The sequence below is a fragment of the Phocoena phocoena genome, chromosome 15 (assembly GCF_963924675.1).
Source record: "Phocoena phocoena chromosome 15, mPhoPho1.1, whole genome shotgun sequence".
In the NCBI taxonomy this organism is placed as follows: domain Eukaryota; kingdom Metazoa; phylum Chordata; class Mammalia; order Artiodactyla; family Phocoenidae; genus Phocoena; species Phocoena phocoena.
This window is the reverse complement of record NC_089233.1, coordinates 41,131,448-41,158,403: the sequence shown is the minus strand read 5'-3', so window position 1 is coordinate 41,158,403 and position 26,956 is coordinate 41,131,448. Positions and strand designations below refer to the sequence as shown.

The 26,956-nt window shown below is 46.2% G+C and overlaps 1 protein-coding gene across 1 annotated transcript in view; it reads right to left on the bottom strand.

Moving 5' to 3' along the window:
• Nucleotides 1-26,956, bottom strand: part of CFAP61 (cilia and flagella associated protein 61) — a 250,975-nt gene that overhangs the window by 66,821 nt on the left and 157,198 nt on the right. The window contains exons 18-20 of the mRNA XM_065892819.1: nt 17,539-17,637; nt 11,863-12,031; nt 2,320-2,494 (exon numbers count right to left, since the gene is read on the bottom strand). Of these exons, the coding sequence (XP_065748891.1) occupies nt 2,320-2,494; nt 11,863-12,031; nt 17,539-17,637 (443 nt within the window). The remainder of the gene's footprint in view (nt 1-2,319; nt 2,495-11,862; nt 12,032-17,538; nt 17,638-26,956) is intronic.

Genomic DNA, 26,956 nt, shown 5'->3' with positions numbered 1-26,956 from the left:
TACCCTAAGTTGAATGAACTTGGCTGGGTCTGTTTCTCAGATGACTCCCAGAGCCTGGGCCCAGCATCTGAGTGTTTGGACCACCTACCTGGGAGATGCCCTGCCCTGGGGGTGTCATTAAGCACTGGACCTGGGGAAGACAGCCTACTTTTAGGACAAGAAACTAATGTCTATAAACTCCCTAACCTGGCCATTCAGTGGACAAAAGCAGGCACGCAGGGGCAGGGGTTTTCTGCAACGGTTAATGGGAGACATTCTTAACTCTTGCAAAAGCATTTATTTCCCTTTAGGTGGGCACCAGAGTATCACCATCTTCGACCACTAGTCAAGGCAACACGATAGCTGGACGCTATTCCCCCATCTGAAAACCAAGAGCTTCTTACATTGGAATTTCTAAGTTCTCTGCCATAAGCATTCAACCTTAAGGACTTGCATTGCCACGTTCAAAGGCCCTTTTCTTGGTCAAAAGGCTCCTGAATCCTAACATTCAAAACAGCCAACAGTTCGATTGAAACACTGCATTATAACAGGACTGGGCACATTCCTAAGACATAATGTATATTTTGCATTGAACCATTGGCTTTTGTGCTTTCAGCAAGCTTAAGTTACATTTTGAGGTCTGGACTTGAAGAAATGGTAATGAGTTGTCACAAATTGTATGGATAAAAGCAGGGTTCTGCAAACTATGACTCATCCCCTATTTTTGTAAATAAAGTTTTATTGGAACACAGCCATGCCTATTCATTGACATATTGTCTGTGGCTGCTTTCTTGCCATAGCAGCAGAGTTGGGTTGTTGGGACAGAGACCATATGGCCTGCTAAATCTAAAATTTTTACTATCTGGCCCTTTACAGTAAAAGTTTGCTGACCCCCAGATCAGAGAATTCCCTAAGTGTACTTAGGTCATAGGGCAATGATTAAAGAATGACTAAAATATTGAAACAGGTTTAAACACATACAGATGCAAGACTGAAAATAATACTGAGTTTTAATGCAAAAATTAAAATATTGAATACTTTGACAAGTTTTTATTCTGGGTCCCCAGTATATATCTATATATCCCACCTCTGCCCAAAGGTTCCAGACCCAGTTGGTTTTATGGGTGATTCCTGTCCAATTTTTAGGTTATACAAAGTATTTCTGACCCACCAAAAATATGGAAAGCTTCCCCAAAACACTTTGTGAGACTAGCATACCCTTGATTCCAAAAACTTGCCAAGTAAAGCATAAAAGAGAAAACAGGCCAATCTTACTCATGAGTTTAAGTGCAAATAGCCTCTAAGTACTAACAAATTGAATTCAGCAATGTATCGAATATCCTTTGATACCTATTTTTGATTTTTAATGAAGTAAATGTAGAAACTTGACAAAAAGTTAACACCTAAATCTTCCACCAAAAATCGGAAGAAACTATATTTAATTTTAATATATTAATTATATTAACTAACATAATGAAATTATATTTAAACAAATACATTCAATAAACTAATATATTTAATTTTATATACTGATCTCCACACTCCAGTCACTTACTGAATTTTCCATCCCAGGACTGAATCAAAGGTCTGGGTTAGAAGCCCAGCCCATCACAGGTGGTTGTATAACCCAACCAAGTCCCTGATCCTCCCTGCGCTTTCGGTAAAATGAAGGGGCTGCAGTAAGTCATCTCTAAAACTTGACTCCCCAGGTTTCAATTAAAGACAAATAGGCAGCCAGGCCCTGTTCTAGTTATTCTACTAGTCAAACAATTTCCATTAACCCAAGCAATAGAGAGGAAGATGCTTGAGAAAACAATTTGTACAAATGTTTTACTCTCTTATTTGGCTTCAGGAAGTGGCAGGCAACTCGAATATGTTCGTTTGTGGGAAGGACTGTGCAGGCAACCACGAAGGAGAACAATGGGTTGTGAAAGAAAAGAGCCCTTCCAACTCAGACCTTTCCTTTTCTTCCGAGGTCTTTTCAGCTTCACAAAAGGAGTCATATTTTCCATATAATTGCTAAACATGTTTGCTTATTAAATTATTCTTTAATTAGTTAATGATTTTAGCCATGCTTTGCTCTTTGGATATTCATTTTTGTGTAATAAAATAATTATAGATAATTAAACTATCTCAAGCCTTTTTCTTTCCCCCAGAAAACATGCTGGGTATCCAAAAATGACAAGTTGTAAATTAATCTGGAAAACAAAGCACGGCAGATGAATGATTTGGTTGGAATTAATTAGGCACTAATTATATACTGGAACTAGACGAAGAATAAGACTCATTATAAAGATAAAATGCTGTTCTGAAAAGATGCACAGTTACCAGCATCCTTACCTTCTACAGCAATGGAGTTGTTCCTGATCCAAGTCAGGGCCTTCAAGCAATCTTCTTCGTCGTTGAGGGTGAAATGATTGCAGGGAACCGGGCCCGTGTACTGCTGCAGACCGCTGTTCAGAACTTCTCTGTTTGTCGGGTGTTGACTAATGTCGGCCCCTGTAGGGCGTGGGACCTGAGATACATTACAGAGAGATGCTTATTTCAGTGGTAACAGGTGAAGCGCTCACAAGTAATGAGTTAATTCATTGATTGATTGATTGATTAATTAAAATAAACAGAGCAATACCCAGTACAGGTGTGCCTTTTGCTGTCTCAAGATATAATCAGGTCTTAATTAAAAAAAACAAAACAAAAAACGGGCGAAATGACCACTTGGAGCTAATTCTCAGAAGGAGCTGCCCTGGTCATCTGATGCTGCGTAACAAGTTATTCCAAGGCTCGGTAGTGCAAAACCCCCATTCAGTAGGCTCACAGATTCTGTAGGTCAGCCATGCAGCCAGGGAATGGTGGGGGACAGTTTGTCTGTTTAGCAATGTTGGAGGCCTCAGCTGGGAAGACCTGAAGGCTGGGGGTGGTGACCTGATGGCCGGGGGCTGGAATCACCCGGAGATAAACTCTCTCAATCCTTTTTCTTTCCCCAAGAAAACATGGTGGGTATTTAAAAAGATGACAAGTCATCACTCTATGTCTAGCAGTTGGTGCTGGCTGTGATCCCAGCTGGGGTCGTTGGCCGGAACTCCACGTGGGGCCTCTCCTTGTGGCCTGAGCTTCCTCACAGCTGGGGGGCTGGGGGGTTGAGTTCCAGGGTACATGTCCTGGGAGAGGGTAGCAGTCCAGAGAGCTCCACATTCTTCTCTTCTCGGTCCTGGGAGCCCAGCAGGGCCTCTCTTGCCACGTTCAGTCACGGAGGTCTTCACAGAGGCCTGGCCAGGGTCAAGGGGAGGGAACCCAGGACCCGCTTGTTCCTGCAAGGGGGGCAGGGCCATGGAAGAGCACGTGGTACTGGACTTGATGTCGCTGTTTTTGGTAAAAACAATCTGCACTGAGGCGATTATATCAAGGGATTGAAATTCAAGCACGTAGAGGGTCTACCCACAAAATGAGGGAAGTGGGCTACTACTTACTTGTGAAAATTATAGGATTATCTTTCACTTTGTCAAAGAAGTGCTCTCTCTCTCTCTCAACACTGAGCCCTCCCAGTACAGCTCCTGTTCCCTCGCTTTTGACATAGACGTGGGTGAAGACAGACGCTTTCCTCTGCTGTAGGAAACCCAATAACGGATGATGGCCAACTCTTGTCCTTGGTGTCCAGGATGTTGTGACAAGCTGGACGCCCAGGCCCTGGCCAGAGCGTTCAGCCATGACTCAACTCCATCTGGTCATTGTCAGGGTAGAGTTGGGGTTCAGGGTGGCCAGATCTGATCGTTCAAGAAATGCCAGATATTTGGGTATTTTATATGGACTCCTGATTTGTTCATTACTTTGGTTCAATTAAAATCGAGCAAACAGACGCCACTGTAGAAGCCAAGTTAAATGCCACAGTGGGGCGGGTGTGCCCAGTGGGCCCCCGTGCTGCCCCTCCGAGGTTCATTTGGCGGCAGGTGGAGATTATGGGAGATAACGAGGCCGGAACCTAGGGCAAGACTCCCAGGCAGCTCGGCTGCTGTTAGAGGCCCCGCAGCAGCCGTCCTGCACATTCGTGGCGTGAGGCCTAAGGATGTGAGGCCAGACTCCTACAGCTACAAAGGGCAAAACATTCACTGGCAGCAGAGACTCACACGGGCTCTCGGGAGGCTCTTCCTCCCCGACAACCGCGGGCAGTGCCTGCTGTGCTGGGGGATGTGAATGCTGGCTGGTGCCGGGACACGTGGGGCTCCACTAAACCCCAGATGACATTTAGGAACCTTTCGGGTATATCCTTCCTCAAGAGAAGTACTAAAGCCTTGGCACATTGCCGTGATGTATTTAATTCAATTTCAGGCTGGACTAAAACAAAAAACAAAAAAAAACAGAATCTCTTTTTAAAGCTGGATGTCCCTTCTCCACAAAGAGGCTGCAGTAAGATGATATTTAGTAAAAAGGAACAACCCAATAAGTAGTGGTCATTTACTACAACTAAAATTGTGGAGGAAAGCTCTTATTAGCAATATAATTTATATAGCGATATCACACTAAAATTTTGGCATTAGTATATTCGTGGTCATCATAAAGCAGTCCACTGAGGGCTTTGGTGAATGGCTTAAAGTGCACAATACTGAATACTGTGCTTTGGAGGTTTGAAACTTTACCAGAACTACAACATGCATTATAGTATAAGAGAAAATGAAATTGGGGTAACATTATACCAGTTTAGTAAATCATGCTTTAACAAGTCAGGAAAAATCCTTGGCAGGAAAAGGCAGGGCTGAAGAACAAATTGAGAGCCATTCAATTTATAAAACTTTCGATGACTTATCATTCCAAATAGTGGGTGTTCATATGAAAAAACAAGGAAAAGAGGGGGGGAAAGAAAGAAGGTCAAAAACGAGAATTAGTTTGCTACAGTCCTGAGAGGTAACTGCATTCTGATAATCCATATAATTCTTCCACGCATTTAAATGGGTGGAGTTGTTTTTGCACATTTTTAACTATAAAGAATTAGAGAAATTAAAGGGATAATATATTTTCATGTTCGCACGGTGGCATTTCACAAAATAGGTAAAACTGGAGCTAGAAGTTTAAATCCCAAAGCTAATTAATTTGTCCACACGGAGTTTAGCAAAACTCAGTATATCAAGAGGGATCTATGGGGAAAAATCATATTATGTCATCAACAAAAGGAGGGAGTAGAGTTCAATTGGAGGGAGTAGAGTTTGACAGGAGGGAGTAGAGTTCAACAAGAGGCGTGGGCACATTTACTGAAGACGCACCATCAGTGCTGGCTCCCCAAAGCAGAGCTTCTCTACCACCACTGAATTGGCACTGACTCGTGATTGGAGAGAAGCAGACACTTCTCAACCATTCCAGATCATTTGGGACGGAGCATCACCTGCTGGTGGGAGCCCCTTGGCCACCCTGTTCTCCTCGGCAAGTTAACATGGCAGTAGGGGATGCTGGTGGCCTAACTAATATCCTGTCTCCCTTTCTTTCTTAGTAACAGATTCCTGGGACATATACCCAGTTGGAACATTTCCCAACTCATGACCTGAGAGGTCAAGAGAGATAAGCAGGTGTCCTTTGAGGGCAGGGGGAGGGCAACTCGAAAAGTCATTCTGCTCTAGTCTTTCCTCCTTCCTGCTTCTTGCACATGAAATGGCTGGAACCACAGCAGTCACCACAAGGTGCTGAGGATGGAAGCCACATTCCAAAGATGGAAGAACAAAAGACAGAAGGGCCTGGGTTCTTGAGGACACCAGGAAGCCACCTTACCAGAACTGAGGTTGCTTTTCTCCAGATATATATGTATATTTTTTTAAGATGTTGGGGGTAGGAGTTTATTAATTAATTAATTAATTTTTGCTGTGTTGGGTCTTCGTTTCTGTGTGAGAACTTTCTCTAGTTGTGGCAAGCGGGAGCCACTCTTCATCGCGGTGCGCGGGCCTCTCACTATCACGGCCTCTCTTGTTGCGGAGCACAGGCTCCAGACGCGCAGGCTCAGTAGTTGTGGCTCACAGGCCCAGTTGCTCCGCGGCACGTGGGATCCTCCCAGACCAGGGCTTGAACCCGTGTCCCCTGCATTGGCAGGCAGATTCTCAACCACTGCGCCACCAGGGAAGCCCCAGATACTTTTAAAGAGAGAGAGAAAAAAAAACACTTAAAAAAAAACTGTTTATTTGACTCTAGCTATAAATGGTTAGTTCTAGAATTTGTGAGTTGTGAAGACTTTTAAAGCCATCCAGTGTAACCTCTGCAGCACATGGATGGGAGAGGGCAGGAGGGAAGGAGGAGGCAGGGGGAAGGAGACAAGGAGAAAGGGAGGGAGGAGAGAGACAGGCAGCGGTGAAGAACTGGAGCCAGACCACCTGTGCTCAAACCCTAGCCCCTAGTCTGCCACCCTTGTGTGACCTTGGACAAGTTGTCTTGTCTGACCTTTGACCTCAGCCCCACCGCAGCTTGGTTCCCTCACCTGCGAAATGGGGGTGGGAGTGGCAGGGAGCTCAGGGTGTTACCACAAGGGTGACCTCAGGGAGCACTGGTGTGGTGCAAGGCCAGTGCTCGATCTAGGTCAGGTGCTCTGACCTCTCCTGCCGGCTGCCCGCTGTACCCGGGGGTCGGACAGTCCCTCTTGGCGGAGGCTCTGACCCTTAGGAGGTAGTTTCTTAGGATGGATGTGCGCTGTAGTCCCATGGCTTCTGATGTCTGTCATTATCTGCTCCCCGGGCCACACTGAGTCGAATTCATTTCTACACGAACACTCTCAGCCATCGGACTCTTTGCCCCTCTGGCTAAACATCCGGGGTGACCTCTTATATCTGGAGGTGCTTCAGCTGGTTCCTTCCCTTACATGTGACACCAAGAAATGCACGTCATGCTGCAGGTGCACTTCTGTCCTGCGATACACTCTGTGACACAACCACATTGTGCCATGTAACGGGCTCGTGACCTCCACGTCGTCGTCACGAATTTCACCCTTTGTCAGGATCAGTGCTCTTATTTCTCCAGCTGATTCTGCTTCGCCGGATATGACTATTGCTGCTGCTCGTAACAGCTGTTTGAATTTGCTTGACATCTTTGGCTGGTGCCCCTGGAACTATCTTTTCACTCTTAAACTCTGAGTGTGGTTCGTTTTGTATTCCTCTTGTATTTTGACGTCCACGTAAAAACAGATCCTTGATCTTGTAATGGGGGCAATTTAAAACCATGACACTCGCTGTTACAACTGTTAGGTTTTTTTCCCTTATGCCATTCTGGTTCATACTTTCAAGTGTAAGCATCGTGGCTATTTTCTTTCTTTTCTTGCCTCTGGTTACATGAAGGATGTTTTCTTCCTTTTCATCTTCTCCAGTTTTTGGAAGGTGAATTTATTTAGGCTGCTCAAAAGCATTCTTTAACCTTATTTCCTCTAAATATAAGAGTCAAGAATGAAACATTGCCTTTGTGCTTCCCCATTTAAGACACTGCATAGTCCTGCTTGGCCACCTCTCCCCCTATTTTCAAGAACTCGGGTTTTTTTTGGTTTCTTTTTTAAGAACTCGGTTTTGATTAGATTACTTTAGAGTAAGATTCATTATTGCCCATCTTGGATTTATTCTCAGATTTATAAAAATGATTTGGATTACCTTTTGTTTGTGGTGTTGCCATGTGTCCTTTTATACTACTGTGTCCAGTTCTTCTCTGTCTCCGTTATCCAGAGTGCAAATTAAAGACCATGGAAGATCTTCTTTCTCAGGCCTGGCCCATAAAGAACACATTTTGCCATCCTCCAATAGGATACACTTAGGCGAGCATGCGATGACTGAATTGCCCATTTTCTTCAAAATTCTGAGCAGCCAGTTTCAATTTCTTAAACCACTGAAGGCTGGAGAGGTAATTTTTTGCCTTATTTGCCTTGCCTTATTTTTGTTCTTTTTTAGGCAGGGTGGGGGGAGGTAATCTGCTAGTCTTCTCTTGAAGTTTGTTCATTGTTTTCCCTATCGTTCTCATAGAACCAAAATTTCATCAGAATGTAACTAGCTGAGAAAACTCTTCCTTGATTTTGCCAAGAATGTGGTCAACTGGATGATGTTTTCAGGTAAGGAAAGTTTTCTTCTAGCATATCTTTATTGTCTCTATTCCATGTATTTGGGCCTCTTCTTTGGGAGAAGCACTGTCCAGGCATGGCCTCCACTTCTAGCATATCTTCTTGTCTCTGGCACCCAGTGTATCCCTTTGCCCTTTGCCTCCACCCTCCAGGGGAGTTTTGTGATTGGTCTCCAGCTGACTTCACCAACTTGTACAGAAGCAGGTCTGTCTCTTGATGGAGATTTAACATCAATCCTTTCTTACTCCCCATCTCCCTTTTCATCTCACCCTGTGGCCTTCTCAGCTCAGCCTCTGCTCTTCAAATGCCTTTGGCTCCTGTGATGGAGGCCATAATGAGGATGATGCACAGCGTCCTGGGGAGAGAGACAGAGACAGAGAAAGAGGGGCAGAGAGAGGCAGAGAGAGAGAGAGGGAGAGGATCCTTCTGGAATATTTTCAAAAGTATGTCCTTGCTCTGATTTTTCTAGATGTTGTTCTCTTTTCTCTTTTTCTGTTATCTTTTTGTTCCAGTTGTTTCTTGCTTTGCAACAAGCTCACACCAATACTTAGTGATTTAAACCACCACTGTTTTATCACCTTTCATGACTTTGTGGCCAGAAGTTTGGGTAGAGCTTGGCTGGGCAATCCTTTTATTCCATGTGTTATCGATAGAGGGCACTGCACTTGGTGACATTCGGTGTATGGATGGTCTGGTCTAGAGGGTCCATGATGGCTTCACTCACATGTCTGGGGCCTTGGCAGGGATGGCTGAGAGCCTGGGCTCGGCTGGAACCCTCAACTGGAGAACCCATGTATGGCATTTCCAGCACGGTGGTCATAGGGTATCTGGAACCCTTATGTGGCAGCTCAGGGCTCCAGGAGCCACTGTTCCCACAGACAAAGAGAAGCTGCCTAGCCTTTGACTTGGACTTAAATTCATGCCATGTCACTTCCTTCGTAGTCTGCCGGTCAAGGCTGTCACAAGCCTGCCCAGATTCAAGGGGAGGAGATGTTGGCTCTGATGGGAGAAGCCTCAGGGAATCTGAAGTCTTGATTTAAAACGGCCTCTTTTCTTTGGCCTCATGCTGTTATTTTCCCCTTTAATCCACCCCAACACAGGAAGGTCTCTTCATGCTGGGCGCTGCCAAACGACAAGGGGTAGCACCTTGATGCGTGCAGCTCTGTCCACCCTCTGCAGCAGGCTCTCGCCTGGGCCTGCACTGTCCCGATGCCACGTTCTTCTATCTCCCATCTGAGACATAACTCGCCTCCTTGGAGACCACATCCGTTGCTCACCCACACCAAGCTCACCAGAGCTCACACCCCACTTGCCCTCGCCCGGCTGCATGCTCTCGCCGCCCCCTGCTGGCTTTCCCCCCCCAACCCGAGCACCACCCCGTGGGAGTCTCAGCCACGGTTTTCTCATGGCCCACACCAACTCATCTGACTTCAGGCTGATACATTTTTATCCCTCCTCTCTCTGAGATGACCCACACCCAGGCGTGGGAGTGGGCATCTCTCCATCTCTGCTCGATGCTCCATGAGCCAGGGATGGGGCTCGGGGACCCTGGTTATAAGGTCTTGCAGACAGCTTTTCAGAACCGGCATGTGCTCACCAATAAAAATAATCAAATCCATCATTGGGGTTGGGGAGGGGCTTATAGGGTACTGGACGTGAGCTAGAAAAACCTTCATCGTCCAAAGCGGAAAGGTCATAGGTAATGTCGGAAGTTGACCGATCAAGGGGAAAACTTCTATAAACACATTGTTTGTAGTTCTGGGAGGTAACCAATGAAGAACGAACAACAGAAATGCCTCAGAATGGCTGACCCTGGTGAGAGGGCTTGGAAGTAGAGACCAGGGCCCCTCACACGCAGCCCTGCAGCACACTGTATCTTGTGCATGGATTTTCTGATTAAAAAAATAAGTGCTATGGATTTGGATATCAAATGTATTGCACGATATTTTAGACTGGTACATGCCATTTACAGGTCAGATTAGAGGTTAAGATTTGTAATTATATTTTATAACAGGTAGTCTTCTTGCTTATTTTCATCATTTTAACTTGTTGGTATTTTTTTAAATCACAAAATTGGGGCAAAACCGTGAGAGTGGCGGAGAAGGGAAACAGGGAAAGAAATTCGAGCCGGAAGTTCCTAGTGAATCCAGCTGCCTTTTTTATATCAGTCTACGTACTTTTAATCTTTATGTCCTTCTGGAAAAATTAAATTGAAACTCTCTTTATCACTTCATTTCGTGTTTCCCACTGTTAAAAGGGCAAGAGCTTAATGTACCACAGACTGAAGCCGCAGGGGCAGCTGGGCACACATGGGCAGACGCCTGAGTCTCTGGACAGCTAGCCGGGGCCTTCCTGTCACATTTTCCCAAGTCCACGGTCGCAGGCAGCAGCTGGAACTCGGAGGGGTAGGTGAGGGGGGACAGAGGGGTGCTTGGTGGTTTCTTCTGGTTTCACGTTTGAAAAAGAGGAGTACTTAAGTAACCAGTTTATTTTTCTCATTTATCCAGAAAAAAAAAAAAATCCTTTCCTACACTTTGAGAATTGGATTGCTTTAAAAGAAGAAGAAGGAAAAGGAGAAGAGGAAGAAGGGGAGGAGGAAGGGGAAGAAAGAAAAGAAATCACTCAGACGCTGATCCAAGCTGGGTCCTCAGGTGGTCCCCTCACTAGCGGCCTTGGCCTTACCCAGAAACGTGCTGGAACCGAGGTATCTCAGCCACAGCCCCCCACCCCCCACTCAGCATCTACATTTTAACGAGATGCACAGGGGATGTGTGTGCACATGGCAGTTTGAGAAGTGCTGCTCTAAGGTACAGATGAGGTTCTAGGTCGAGAAAGTTCAAGTCTGTGTTTCTCCACCTTAGCTTAGAATCACCTGGGAGCTTCAAAAAAATACTGATGACTGGACCCCACTCATCCCCAGAATAATTAAAACAGAGCCTCTGGGGGCGGGGCCCTGGCCTGGGTTTATTTCAAAAGTGCCCCAGGTGCTCTCAGTGGGTAGCCCAGGCTCAGTGCTGGAAGTCAGTGATGCGCACAGTTGCTGGGCTGTCTATCCCCACCAGGCCGGCCACCCGTGGCTCATCTGTGGGAAGCAGGCCTGAGCACATCCCCAAGGTGGCCTAGGACAGGAGCAGAAAAACATGACCAGTGCCTGGGGTGGAGAGTGGATAACTCCCTACAAACCCAACTTGGAGGCCTATCCAGTCCCTGAGAGAAAATGTAATGAAAGGACTCCATCATCTAAATCTCTTTTCATCAAAGAGATGCCCTATTTCTGTGGCAATTCTGCATGAAATGCTCCAGCGTTGCAAAGCAAGAATGTTCAAATTCGCTTCTGTCGGATGTTGAATAGGTCACATCCTGCAACACTTCCCTGGAATGTGGCTTGAGAATTTAATCGAGTTGGAAAGCACGGTCACCAGGTAAGCAACCAGACACACTTCCTAGCTTTGTAACCGAGAGACAAAATAAAATAAGGCTGACAGAAGGTGCGCATGTTTGAAATACTTTCTCGCAAGCCCATCACCACCGCCAAATGTTAGCCTCTTGAAGCATAAATTAATTTTCCACAGACGCACGCCGGGCTGCATCTGGATTCTGCTCTGGTGAGCAGTACGTGTTAGACTTTTGGACAACAGCTTCAAGGATGACATTTCTCCAACTTGCTGTGATTCTTATCCTTGAGCAGAATGTTTTTCTTGGAATGGGTTTCCAGGAGGGTTTTGGACCCAGTTCCGGTCACATGTGCAGGTGGGAGGCGCTCTTGACCCTGAGACGTGGGCCTGGTCAGCATGTGACCCCTGCCATCCCCGAGGGCTCACCTGGTACTGCTGCCCGGTGCAGAGGACAAGGTGGTCGTAGAGCACGACTTCTTCTCTGGAAACAATGACCTGCTTAGCTGCTCGGTCTATGGCAGTCATTTTACCAACCACCACGTTGACCCAGGAGCACAGCGACATCAACGCGTGATCTTTGTCATTATAACAGTGGCTGCGGAGAGAGAGGCTCCATCAGTGACATTTGAGCAGCTGACAGCGGGCATTAATTAGACATCTGCTGAGCTGGTTCAAGTCCCCTGGCTGGCCGAGCCTGTGCTGTTGCTGGGAGTTTACCGGGACCCAGGCTAGCCAGGAGATTTGTCCTTATGAGACACTTAGTTGCAAATCGACATCTTCCCATTAAAGCTAAATTGTTCTGCCTGGAGTAGACCAGTCCACAACAGGGAGGGTGTGTGTGTGTGTGTGTGTGTGTGTGTGTGTGTGTGTGTGTGTGTGTGTGTGTGTGTGTGTGTAATCATTCATATATACTCTTGCTTCCATTTCATAGCGGGTGTAAATTTACCTTAGCGGTTGATCTGTCATATTGACCACAGACTCAGAGCGAATGAGCAGGAAGAAAGTGACATCCGAGGACTCCCACAGGCAGGGGTCAAGGTCCAGAACATCGAGAACCCTGTCTATTTGCTAAGGCTTTTCAATAAATGATTCATTCTTAGAATTAGTGTATGGATTCATGCCAAAACAACAGAACGCATTTTATTTAGAGAAAATGTCCATTAGGGAATTATGTTTGCATCCAGTACAATCCCTGGGGACTCTGGGGGCGGGGTCACTTCTCAGGGTAAAGGTGATTTACGGGGACTGCTGCTTCCATAAGAGCAGGCCCAGGGTAGACAGGTTTTGTTCTCTGGTTTCTATTCGAGGGTGAACACAATACTGTAATGGGAGAAAAGTGGGTTTCCTGTGGCTTTGGGTTTATTTAGAGTTCTGTGAGGGTTGTTTCCAGAATTTTCTGGAAGGTTTGACCTCATGTACATGACGTTTTAATAACCCTGTTCTGAAGACGCAGGGTGTAGGGCAGCAGAACAGTGAGAGTCTGTTTAAATCTAGGCTTCCCCGTGCCAGGGTCTGTGTCCCTGCTCTGTCGCCGATGCAAATGGACCCTGGGGACTCTGCATCCCTTTTTAGAACTTCAGTTTCCTCACCTCTCAGCAGGAGATAATGACCCCTCCTCACATGCCTCGAGCATTGCAAGGGATGGACACAAGAATGTAAGAGATGCTGTCTGTCAAGTGGGATGCATATGTGAAGGGTATTATTCCAAATAATATTAATGGTACACAATCCTGTTTACTCTCCTTGGAGGCAAACAGGATTCTGAAGTGGTAATGGGAGAACAGTTTTTCTTTTTGATTCACGCATGAGTCTGCTCTCACCACACAAAAAGAATCCTGGTAATGGATGCACATTAGACCCTGTTATAGGGCCTGTGAAAGAGAACGGAGTCTGGGCTTTGTATCTCTCCACACAATGACACTTAAAAACAAGAAAATTTCTTCTTAATAAGAAAAGAAAATCGGAGGCTGGTCTGCCACAGGAAAATAACAGATAGTGAGATGAAATTCTCTTATAAAAAGCCATTTTGGTAGCTTTACAGGAAAACAGGAGGCTTTACTGATTTCATACATCTGTGAGAGACCCACGAGGGATTGTTCTTACTTGGGATGTGATCCATTCCTAACAGAAGCAGTACTGTCAGCCGTCCAAGATGAGGAAAAATTAAATATAGATAATGCACAGAGATTCGTCATATGAGGATTTGCTCGAAGATGAAAGTTCTCAGGGGAAATTTGGGGAAGGCTAAGACAATGTTATTTCTAATGACAGTAGGCCAGCGGTGTTGATAATTTCAGAATGCATACTTCAGAGATAAAATCTGAAGCTCTGTCTAGTGGGAACTGGCCCTCGGGAACGCTGGGGTTGCAGGGACCTTAGGAAGCACTGAAAAATGTGGGGTGCTTGCTTTTACAGCCTGTGACCACATGGAATGACATTTCTCAGTTTCGAAACTGAGAAATTTACACTGCCTGTAGCTGATGCCTATCTGTTTCGGATATTAGAATACATTCTGGACCTTCTTTAATTTACCCATGAGGCAGTGAGACTAGATATTGGAGACTGTAAATGGTATTTCTCCAAAATTATTTCCTAAGCAGAGTTAATGAGCATTAAGATTCCCACAGGGCAGGGGCCATCTCCAGGCTTGAGGACAAGAGAAATATCTCCACTAGAGTCCTCTGGAAGAGAGAGAAGGAACCAAAGAAGGTAGGTCAATGAAACTTCGTGTTTCTCAAGTGACCTTGACTCTGACGCAAAAATAATGTGGAAGCTTGTCTTCACAGAACATTCTGGAGACAGGTAATAAGGAGGAGAAAAAAAGTAGAAATGCAGGATAGGGGAATTGCTGGAACAGGACATATGTGGAGAGTGGCCAGCTTGCTCAAAGTTGCAGTGACCCCAAATCTAGTGATGGGAAGACTTAGCCTAGAGTTCCAGGTACAAAATTAAGAGCAAACTCCAGAGGAATAAACGTAAGTGTGGTGAGGACCTGCACTTCATGCAATCAGAACCCTGCAGGACCGGAACGAACCTCAGAGGTTTCCAGCAAGGGTTTATCCTGACGCTCCCAGAAGAAGGAGCATCATAATTAACCTTCAGGTATTCACAGCTGATTGTCCAATTAGTGGATTTCTCCCACTGCCCGGTTCCTCCTCTCCTCCCTCTGCCCTCCTTTCTGCTGCATCCCGGGCACATCATTAGCACGTCCACCAGAGGCTGGATAGGGCGGGGTTTTGGCAGGGGAGGTGTGGAGACAAAACATGGCTTTTCAAAAACTAGGAACAGCAATAATAAATCAAAACACTGGTTACGGAAAAGTTCAGAATTTGTATTTGGCGTGAGGAATTTGAATCATTAAATTTTTGGATATCAATGCACTTGTTCTTTCTAAACTCCATGACCAGACATAATTTCCTGTACTGGGGTCTGAGGAACATTTGAAAGGCAACATCCTGTTGATGTTTCAATTTGTGGTTTCTAAGAGGATAACATGCAGGTACCCATCCAGAGACGTCTTATATGGCTGTGTTATTTAGTCCCTGTCTACACCCTGATGGAGAGGACTTCTTCAGGTACTTTCGGGGGTAACTGTCATCGATTTGACATTATTTACTGAGCACCTGCTAAGTGCCAAGCACTGTCCCAGATGCTGGGAACCCATCAGTGAACAAAAGGCAAAAAATTCCTGCCCTTGTGGAGTTTACATCATAGTTGAAGGATTCAGAATAAACAATTTTAAAAGGCAAACTGTATAATATTTACAAGGATTTCAGTAGCAAGAAAGAGAGTAGAGAAGAGGATAGAGTGTTGGAGAGTTTGCTGCGGACGACTGGATGGTCAGAGTAGGTCTCATGGAAAAGCTGACATTTCAGCAAAGACCTGAAGAGAGAAAAGCAAAGACCCCCAAGGTGAGGACTAGCCTGTTGTGTTCGAGGGACATCAAGTAGGCTGGTGTGGTGACAGCAGAGAGAACAAGGGCAAAAACAGTAAAAGAGGGGGTCGGAGGAGCCAGCAGAACAGGGGCAGATTTCAGATCAGAGCATCTGGAAATTTCTGTGACTACAGAACCCTTCTGCAGCTGGGCTGTCTGATAGGGCTGCGAGCCACACGTGGCTAGCCTCCCACTTCAAATGTGGCTCATGTAATCAACGAGCTGAATTTTAATCCCGTTTAACTGTAATTAATTGAAATTTAAGCAGCCACATGTGGCTCACTGCCGCCACACTGGACAGAGAAGCTCCAGGCCGCTCGGGAGTTGACAGGATCTGATTCACGTTTCTGCAGCCTTGCTCTGGCTACTGGGTTGGGAGGGTGGAGGGGGAAGGACAGAGGCAGAGACCCCAGGTGACCATGCACCCGGGTAGCCACACACAGGTCCCCACAGAATCAGGCCAGCAGAGCATCACTTGCTAGCCTGTCTCTCCTGGAACACACCTGACCTGGACTGGCAGAACCTTTGCCAGGCCGACTGAATGAAATTCCTCATGAGACATTTATCAGGAACACCAGCATTTCCTGGGAATCATGTCATTTGGAAAGAAGGGAAAGTGAGGGAAGGGGGTGTACGTGGGCTGATCCTCCATGCTCAGCCAGAACTTGGTGTTAGGCTAATTTTAACCAAAAACTCCAGCAAGGCTGGCTTATCATACACATTTCCAGTCAAAACCCCCAAAGCTCAGAGAGATGAAATCCCCTTTGTGGTGGCAGCAGGATCTGAATTCATCGACCTGGCTCAAAACCCACGTCTTGGGGCTTCCCTGGTGGCGCAGTCGTTAAGAATCTGCCTGCCAATGCAGGGGACACGGGTTCAAGCCCTGGTCTGGGAGGATCCCACATGCCGCGGAGCAACTAGGCCCATGAGCCACAACTACTGAGCCTGTGCGTCTGGAGCCTGTGCTCCGCAACAAGAGAGGCCACGATAGTGAGAGGCCCGCGCACCGCGATGAAGAGTGGCCCCCACTCCCCACAACTGGAGAAAGCCCTCGCACAGAAACGAAGACCCGACACAGCCAAAAATAAATAAATAAATATTTTTTTAAAAAAAAGAAAAAACCACATCTTTTTGACTGCACCCTAATGATGTCCTTCCCCAAACCTCAAAGTTTATAGTCTGATCAAAGTATTAGGTCAAAATGAGCCTAGTTCTGCTGGCAAGGAGACTGCTGTTTTTCTCACAGTTTGAAGGCAAAGTCAGCCTTTTTCACAGAGGAAAGAGGGTCCTTCCTTGTGGATCTAAAATGAACCCCCCCCTCTCTGAGAGAGAGAACAATTTCCTCCCTCCTTGTTGGAAAAATTGGGACATTGTTTCTAGAGGCAGGGAGCCTAATCATTCTTGTACTCATGCTTTGCTACAGGAAATTAAAATGAATGGAAGCTGTGTGATAATGAAGTGGCATTTTCTAGAAGGGGTGTTGTCAAAGACTGATTCTACTGGGACAGAAACAATGACAGACTCAGAGGACTCAGAAGGCCTCTGTCTCACCAGCCCTGATGACAAAGGGCCAGGTGGGCCTGAGACCCTCACCCCACGGAGGGGCCCAGACTTTAGCTCCCTCCGGCAAGTTGCCTGGTCTGATGCAAATATAGTCACCAAGCTCCCATGCCCTGGAGTGTCACTCAGAACCCAAAAGCAGGTGGTGTCTGGGTCACAGACCCGTCCCAGTTGTTTGGAACAGGGCCGGCATCCTCCCAGACCTGCTATTCACTCTTAACCTGCATTTGTATCTCTTAAGGAACATCTGAACTCAGGCCTGCCACTTCCCTTTTCTACCATTTAGCAGAAAAAGGACTGTACACAAATTAGGACATTCAGCCTTCAGAATGAAAAAGCAGGGGAGGGATAAATTAGGAGACTGGGATTAACATACACACACTACCATATATTAAATAGATAATCAACAAGGACCTACTATATAGGACTGGGAACTCTACTCAATATTCTGTAATAACCTATATGGGAAAAGAATCTGAAAAAGAGGAGATACATGTATATGTATAACTGAGTCAGTTTGCTGTACACCTGAAACTAACACAACATTGTAAATCAACTATACTCCAATATAAAATAAAATTTAAAAAAAAAGAAAATAGAATACATACTCGCTTGCTAAAAACTTCCTTTGTTCAGTGCCCAGAAGGTTTTTTCCTGGGAGTCCGTGGGTTGAAATCAGGGTGAGATTACTGAACTTCAGGTGAGAGCTAAGGAGAAAGAAAAGAAAAAAAAAGAGGTAAAGCACAATTCAGCGAAAGTTTATTACAATTCAATATAACCTTATTTCACGTGTCTTCCAATCGTTGAGTCTTTCTTTGAACGCAGCAACTCTTTTTGCACAAACCTCCCAAGAGAACCGACCATTTAAATGAAAGAAGCGAGAGGGTGCCGGAGCAGCGAATGGCGGAAACTTCCAAAAGCTGTGGCCTTGTGAAGGCAGGTGCCATTTAACTTTCTAAAATTTGCTTCTCAGAGTAAAACAAAATAAAACCCCAAACAGGGAGGAAGCAGGTACATTTAGTATAAGTCAACGCCAAGTTTGAGTTTCAGACTCCTTCTGAGAGATGGCCTGGAATTCTAACCACCACGGTGAAACTTGCTGAGTGCTTACACTCCAGTGCTCTGCAAGGCCCTCATTGAGTCCTGGAAGCAGTACGATGAGGTCAGTACTATATTACCCCGATGTTATTATGCGGAACAGTGGCAAAGTGATTTGCCTAAGACGGTGCAGCCAGGTAATCTGGAGGCTGGGTGTGAACCCAGGCCATCTGGCTTTAGCATCTCCTCATCTAACCTTGGCCTTCACTGCCCTGTAGACCCCAAACCGTGGACAGGGATGCAAAGTTCATCTAATTCCCATAGTCAACATTAGCTTTATGACTTTCAGATATATGTAACTACTCAGATCAGGAGAGCACAGCATCACAGAGGAGAGAATTCTAGAAGATTCCTTTCAAGAGCAAAGCTGCCTCATATTTATTTGCATCAGGCTTTCCAGGGCCCGAGGCATGATTATGGGTGTCGTCATAGAGATTAATCTTCAGGACAATTTCTGCCGGGGGTGGTGGCAGGGGGGGCGGTGCAGGTTTGTATTCTCTGTATTTCAGACAGAAGAAAATCGAGGTTGGAAACGGTAGGTAATTTGTTCACGGTCACAAAGCTCAGAAGCAGCAGGGCCGGAAATGAAAGCCACATCTTCTGACCCCAAGCAGTGCCCTCTGCACTCACCCAGGCGGCCCAGGGACCAGTCCCGCAGGTATGGTGAGCGGCACGCCCAGCACTAAGCGAACGCTCCTCAGCGCTCCCTTTGTGTCTCCCTGAAATATTTAAGATACTCCTGCTGCAGATCTGCCTGCCAGCTACAGCCAGCAACGTCTTATGGGTGGCTGATCTCCTGCGCTTCAGCAGGACGAGAAAAACATTTTTTTTTTTCTAAAAATCTCTTCTTGGTTCACCCCTCCCCTTAGACCAACCAAATGCAGAAAAAGAAACCTTCTCCAAGTTAGAGGAAAACACCTGCCCTCTTCTCCCAGGAGAGAACTGGAAAATTTCCAAACGTGGAAATGCTATCAATTTGCGGACAATCCGTTAAGTACCATTAAAAGCAGGAGACTTTTGGTGATGGCACGGCAGGCAATGGAAGAAACTCAACTGCACCTGACATTTAAAAATAGCTAAATATTAGGAAGGGTTTTGCTTTAAAGTCTCTAAGGATGTGTGTCATTTAAGAATGAATATTCTTATTTGATACAAAGAAAAGCAAGCACATTTTATCCCCTAATAATAAGAATAAAACTTTTGAATACGTTCAAATAACATAAAGGTCACAATTAACCCCGACTACTTATGGCTGCAGTCTGCAAACACACCAATTACCATTTAACGGAAAATGCAAATAATAATACGTGTTTATACTTACACGCGGTCAAAATTTATTTGGGCTTTGGAGCCTATGTGGCTAAAATGTGGTTTATGTTGTACTAATAATACAATTATATGCAGGCTTCTTTTACGTCTCTATGTGAATAAGTGGATTAGTAATTATCCAGCGGTATTTTTTACTAAAGAAACAATCTCTTTGGCACTGAACAGTCTGAACTATCTAACAACGTGGATCACTTGTAAAATGACTTGTAAATTGCCGAATTACCACACTGCATTACCCTGAATTATGCTATTGTACAATTAAAGATTTCACCACAAGATTGGGGGAGGGGCATTTTCTTACTTTTTATCTATTAAGGAACCAGCTTCCCACCCTTCTTCTCTAGCCTTAGCCAAATTCCTTTTGCGTTCTTCATTGTGGCTGTTCTGGTTCTATATCCAATCTTCAAGGTCCCTACTTCACCCTTTCTTGTTCTCCCTACTATCCCCCTTTCTCATTCTCAAGTGAGAACATCTCCCACGTCATAAGGAAAACAGAAACTAGTCCCCTGGCAAGACCCCTCCCTCCATTTCCCTTCTTGCCACCTCCAGATACAACTACAAGAGCCATCTTCCATTCCCCCCATTCAGAAGGGAGGGGTGTCCCATTAACCCTGTCTCCTCTTCAAGTTCCTTTCCTGTCTCTCCCTCTCCCTATCCCAGCAAGTTTCTCTTACAACTGCACTTAAGAAACCTGGAAGTGACCTGTCTAGTGCTGGCAGGTGGAGCCACGCCGTCAGCAGGCCCTGCTTCTCCACTTCTCAATGTGTGCCTTCCATTCGCAAGGTCACCTCAGGTCCAAGGTGGCTCCTGCAGCTCCAGCCATCACACCCCACATCCACATTACAGGCAGAAGGGAGGAGGAATGGGTAGAAAGGGATGCCCATTAAAGGGCTTCCCTGAAAGTCTCACATGACATTTCTGCTGACGTGGGAGACCTTAGTGACATGGCCATATATAGCAGCAAGGGAGGCTGAGAAATGTGGCTTTTCAAAGAGAAACACAATGGGTTTTCCAAGAACCACACCCCCCAGGGTTCTGTTGTCAAGGACAAAGTACAGAATAAACACTAGAAAGCAACTAGAAATCTCTATGTATTGACTCCTAAAGGAAAGGTGTGGGGGGGTGATGAGGGAAGATGCTTGTATCAGTCAGGGTCTGAGCAGGAAGTAGACAGCCGACTCCACAGTGTTTGACTGAGTGAAGGCAGAGGTGTGGGCAGGGTTCTGGGGCTCATCCAGAGACTAGCAATGGTGGGTGGGGTGCCACTGCTGGTGGGAATCCTGAGGAACAAGGGCTGGAGGACATGTGGACAGCTGGGACCATGCAGGAGGCCACACCCAGGAGCTACCGCCATAGAACACGTGGTCTGAGACAGCACTGTCTTAAGGTTCTCTTTGAAGACTGCTTTCCTCGCCAGCTCCTCCTCCGTGCCCCATCTATCCTTTGCCAAACTTCCCGGTCTCCATGCCCAGCTCCCTGGGTGATGTGATTGACACCACAACTTCATCTTACATCTTTACATTATAGTTTTCTTCTGAGCTAGAAACCTAATTTCCAGATGCCCATCAGTCCTAACAGAGCCCCTCCACAGGTATCCCAAATTCAATACGTGTCCAAACAAAGGTCCATGTGGCCCAGTCCCACTCCTCTTTTAAGTTCATCAAAGGCATGGTCAACAGACTGCCTCTCAAGTTAGGAATTTGGGAGCCAACCTCAAACTCCTACCCTCTCTCTCCCTTTCCACAATTGGTCACCATGTCCAGTCATGTATACGTCGTCCACATCTCTTGAATGCCCAACACCTGCCATTCCCAGGACACACTGCCTTCGCTCACCTTCTTGCCCAGAGAAAACAGTCTCAGGGTTAGTCGTCCCGGCACAAGCCTCTCTCCCGCCCATCTTCCACACGGCTACTGGAAACCCCTTTTTAAATTAAATCCCATCTCACGTCTATGTCTGTTCACCGCTTTGGTAGACGCAGAGCACAGCGGCTAAGACCATGGGCTCAGGGGTCAGATTGCCTCAATGGACTCCTGGCCCGAGCACTTTCTAACTCTTTGACTTTGAGCAAGTTATTCCACCTCTCTGTGGCTCAGTCGCTAGCCGGTAAAATGGGAATAAGAGAACCTAGCTCCTCAGAGGGGTGCTGTGAGGATGAGATGAAATAATATCTGTAAAATGCTTAGACCATTGCCTGCTACACAAAACATTTTCAATGAATGTTACCTATTTTTATAACCAAAATACTAAGTCCAAATTCATGAGCATGGTATCTCAGGCCCTTATGGTTGGGGCCTAACCTAGCCTCTTCACCCTTCTTTGTAACATCAACCTTTTTGCTATTCCATGAAGGTTCCCTGTCTCTTTCATGACTTTATATGAAATTACCATCAGCATTTCCATTTTATCTTCAACCTCATATTTTGCTGTGATAGCTATCTCTGTCATCTGATTTAGAAACATCCAATATTTGATTTCTTAAATTTATAACTATATAAGAGTATCAGTCCAAAGTCATTATACTATTTATAATGTACAAATAGATCTTAGCTCTTCTGAGGATGAAATATGGATATAAAACATTTAAGGCTTTTATTCTGATTACCTATGAATATTCAAAAAGTTCCTGCAGGGAGTTCCCTGGTGGTGCAGTGGTTAGGAATCTGCCTGCCAATGCAGAGGACGCGGGTTCGAGCCCTGGTCTGGGAAGATCCCACATGCCGCGGAGCAGCTAAGCCTGTGCGCCACAACAAGAGAAGCCCCCGCAATGAGAAGCCCACGCACCACAACGAAGAGTAGCCCCTGCTCGCTGCAACTAGAGAAAGCCCGCAGGCAGCAACGAAGACCCAACGCAGCCAAAAATAAATTAATTAATGAATTTTTATAAAAAATTTCCTGTACATGGAAGTGGGTCACGGGGTGCATCCTGGTTTGGACATGTGTTAGACGAGATGGCAGAAGCAGCAGCACATCGGGAAAAGCACGATCTCAGGTCTAATGGTATCGGCTTAACGTATAGAAACGAAATCTAGCATCATTGTGAGCCCTCTGCTCCAAAATCAAAGGTCACCATGCTGTGGAACCAAAAAAAGTTCAAGTGAAGCGCTCAGGCCAATGAAACATTAAACAAGTGCACCTGCATTTCCACAGCAGATAATTCCGGTGGGATTTCACGTTGCTGTGGATACAGAGGGAGGAACAGCTCAAAGATACTTGTAAAGCAGGGAGGGATTAGAGTATCCAGGGAAATAAGTAAAAGCTATTGTGTTTCATTCCATGCTTCGGGAGGACAGCTACAAAATTAGGTCTGAGCATTCTTATCCTTCAAATAAAGAGGGTCACATTGCCAATTTATGGTGAACATGGTAAAAGAAACATAACACTTCTCATGTTGCTTACCCTTCTGAGCGGTAGAAACCTGTCAACCTGCCAGGTGAATGCTTATTATTTTTTATTTTTATGTTTTTGCTGATTTCCTATTTTTGGGGGGAACATAACAAGGACAACCAAAGCAAGGGATTTAATTAACTGTTTTCATTAATGCTTTTATTTGAACAAATAATATAGAGGGAAACTAATTATCCTATATCAATCTAAATGTTACAATTTACTAAAATCTCTGCTTCCTGAATTGCTCAAGCAAGGACAAAAATATTTGCCAACTGACAGTAAGTTCCAGCTCAAGATAGGTATTTAACCTAACTGCATATGTGACTTGTCAGAGAATAACTCTGACTTAATTTGGTCTTAATGATACCACATAATTCCACAAAATTAATGATAAAATGATGGGATTTAAAAGTTAGGAGTTCTATGAACTTCCAGTAGGAGAGGAAAAATAGGGACAAAACAAATCAAAACAAAATATTTATTCTGAGAACCAGTTAAGAGGATCTAGTTTTTCCTTGAAAAATGTTTAATTTCAGCAATATTTTTTCCGCTTAGATCACAATGTCCTTGGCTACTGACTTCATTTTTGCTGTGTGAGTAAAAATGACACAGCAGCTGCACGCGTGGCCACAATGCTGTCAGTAACAGCACACCCTGACCTCTGGGGGACACCAGAGGTGTAGGGGCGTGTGGTCAAGGATTCCGAGCTCTCTATCGATAGAAGGGATGCAGTCAGTGTTCATGGGGCGGGTGCCATCTTCCACGGCTCCCCTGCTCATGGAAGCCCCTGTAGGAACTGGGATACAGCCCAGAGGAAGGGGCCAAGGAGCAAGTCTCTTCAGCCTGCCTTGTGTCCTGGGGCAAGGATCTCTGATCAGCACTGGATCCAACAATAAGTAAAAACGCTTGCCTGGCGGGACCTCAGTGCTCTGTGGATTCTCCAGGGACCTGACAGGGGAGGGGGCTGGTGGCCGGGGTAAAGGGGTATGGGGGAGGGAGATTTGGGGCTTCAGGATTTCAGATGAAAAGCTTATGTATCTCTGCATGAAAGGAAAACATAAATCCTTACCGAAAAAGAGAAAATGAGTGTAATGTTTGAAATGTCCACTGAACAAATAAGAATAAAATTTGGGAGTTCTGGCAAAAAAGACCAAAATGAAATTGAGTTTTGCTTTATGATTTAGGGGAAATGATTTATGATGTGTTCATCTCTATATACATGAAGTAAAAATGTCATACATTTATCCTTTGAGCATATAAATGTAAGATGTAAATACCAAGATGGAAGGTATGAAAGACAAGCCGGAAAGCCTTCGCACACAAGAGGCGGCCAAGTTCAAGACAAAATCGGTCGTCCCATGGGACCGGAAAAACCAAGCATTATGGGAATTCAAAAGCAAGTGAGATCACTTCTGGTCTCGAAGGATGAGGAAAGGTTTTATGCTTTGGGCAAACGCTGGCAGTTAGGAAGGCTTTATTGACACCATCAGGGCAGGTTTGCTCATGCTTGGCAGATGTATCTCCTTGGACCTGCATTCTCAATGGTGAATAGTTGAAGCATGAAGCTTTGTGAAATGCTTTCTACTAGGTCCGATTCAGCATGTAAATACTATGAACTTAGGGTAATGACTTCAGCTATGCAATGTTTAATGATACATTAATAATTATGCCTGGTAAGCCCTGAAGTAATGATGTGACTTAGAAGTTCTATGAATTGTTGAGAATTTAAAAATATGGTTTGGAAAACATGGCCCATAAAAACAGCTCAGTTACAAATGAGCAATCAGAGGGGGAAATAGGTTTCCTCATAGATAAGACTGCCAAGTTTGAGGAAGTGTCTATATAAATGTTACTAAACCCGGCTGCATGTCAGAATTACCTGGAGAGTCTTAAAAATACAAATTCCTGGAGCCCACTCCAACCTGGTGAATTGTAACCACAGGAACAGGGGCCCAGGAAGCTGTCTTTTTACAACTACCACCTCCCCACCCTTACCTGCACCCCAAAAGTAGCTCTGATGTACTGGATGGTAGAGTCTGGAATTTCCACAAACTGTTGCTTATATGGAAAGTTACTCCACCTTAACCCTGAGGTCTAGGAAGCTGATCCACAACGTTTTTCTTCACCACAGTTCTTAAAATCAAAAGGGAAACGCAGGGCGTCCCTGGTGGCGCAGTGGTTGGGAATCCGCCTGCCGATGCAGGGGACACGGGTTCGTGTCCCGGTCCGGGAAGATCCCACATGCTGCGGAGCGGCTGCGCCCGTGAGCCATGGCCGCTGAGCCTGCGTGTCCGGAGCCTGTGCTTCGCAACGGGAGAGGCCACGACAGTGAGAGGCCCGCGTACCGCAGAAAGAACAAAAAAAGAAGGGAAATGCAAGCAGTTTTTTCCAAGCCATAGCACCTTACCATGTGGTGAGTGTTCCTTTGAAAGGAACGCTCTTCAGAGAACTACACTTAGAGATAAAGTCTCTGCTCAGCGGGCGGCCTTGCCTGGTCTGGGTCTCACACAATGGTTCCGGGTGCTCCCTTTCTCCAAAGATCACGGCTACGGGCACCTCTACGGAAGGGTCCTGGCCTATGCTTCCACCTAACATCAGATGCTGTAAGGCAGAGGGTGAGGGGTTTGACACCCCCTGACTCCCTCAGTGTGGGGAAGCAGGCGCGGACGCCTCAGGAAACGCCCCTGGTTCAACCCCAGTCCTTGGGGAAGAGAGCACCTCCCACATCATGACTCTCCAGGCAATTCCCTCACAACGCTCAGCTCCCACCGGGATCTGGACATGCAAATGGCATTAGCGGGGAGGTGTCAGTCTAGCAAGAATTGAGTGCTAGGTCTTTCTAGGTGCTTTGCCTTCTTGCCAGTGGAGGAGGAGAGATCCTGGGTGCTTTCCCTGTTGTACAGCTGTGGAAACGACGGAGGTTCAGAGAGGTCAGATGGTCCACATGGGCCCAGCAGTAGTGGCAGAGAGCTGACTCTACCCCAACTCAGCGGTTCTCGCGCTCCCAAAATCGGTGTGAAAACATGGGTCCCAGCCTCCGGCCCCGGGTTTCCGATTCAGTCCTTACAGGGGGGCCTGTATCGGCACCTGCAACAGGTTCCCAGGCGGCGTTAAAGGTGAAAACTGCTGATCTACTTTCATCTCCATCCCAAAGGAGAAATCAAGTATTTGCTGAGACAGGCCCACTCTCCCTCTTTGTTCCAGCAGAGGTTGCTGGTGGAGCAGAGTACCTGGGTTCTCTCTAGAGCTGCCAGGACGCCTGGGAAGAGAGGTGGAGGGAGATCAGGAGATGCTCCCGACACAGTTTTCCCGTCTGGCCTCGCTTCCCTCTGCCTTTGTCTAGACCCATGCCTTCGTCAAAGGGCAACTGCATGAGCATCAAGAAAGGAGAACAAATGAAAGAAACCGGGCCGGTAGCAGGCCCACCTGCATCACCTGCAAATAGTCCTCCCGTCCCAATGCTTTCCTGCCTTCTCTGCCCGGGGTCTCCCCCTGACTGTGGTAGCTTGAGGGACAGGCTGGAAGCACAGCCCAGGGTGACCAGATGGACAGGAACTGTTGGGTAAATACCCCACTTCCTCGGGCGCAGAGGGACTGTTCCCAGCTGTGTCCTTGGAGGGGGTCCCGGCGGGACTGAGCTTCGTTGCCCATGGTGACCCAAAGGCACATGATTTGGGGGCTTTGCTGGCATTCCTGCCGGTCCCGTCTCACCTGCTCGCTCGGGTAGTTCCCAGGGATCACCCCCAAATAAACTACTCGCACCAAATTCTTTGTTTTCAGCTTTTGCAGGACCTCAAACCAAGACGGAGCCAATGTCGTCATTTGAAAATGACCTGATAGTAGAGGACAGAGGCTGAACAGGCGAGTCTGTTTCTGGTCCGTGTATGCGGTTTGTGTTTTGTGCGATCATGAAGACAATTTGTTAAAAACGCAGTATCTGTGAAACACAATAAAACCAGGTATGCCTGTACATTTAAATACTGGAATCAGGTTAGGAAATGGGGTGGTGATTAGGAACCAGGGACAGCTCCAGGTCAGTATTTTCTGGAGGCAGGATGTCAGGTCCTTCTGCCTGGGGAGGCTGAGCCTTTGAACCTGACATACTGCCCCACCCCTCTATTTCCCCCCTACCAGGCCATCAGAGGGGCCTCTGTATCAGTCCCGACAGGCCCCACTGTAATGCCAACATAACAAGATGGTGAGATGTGA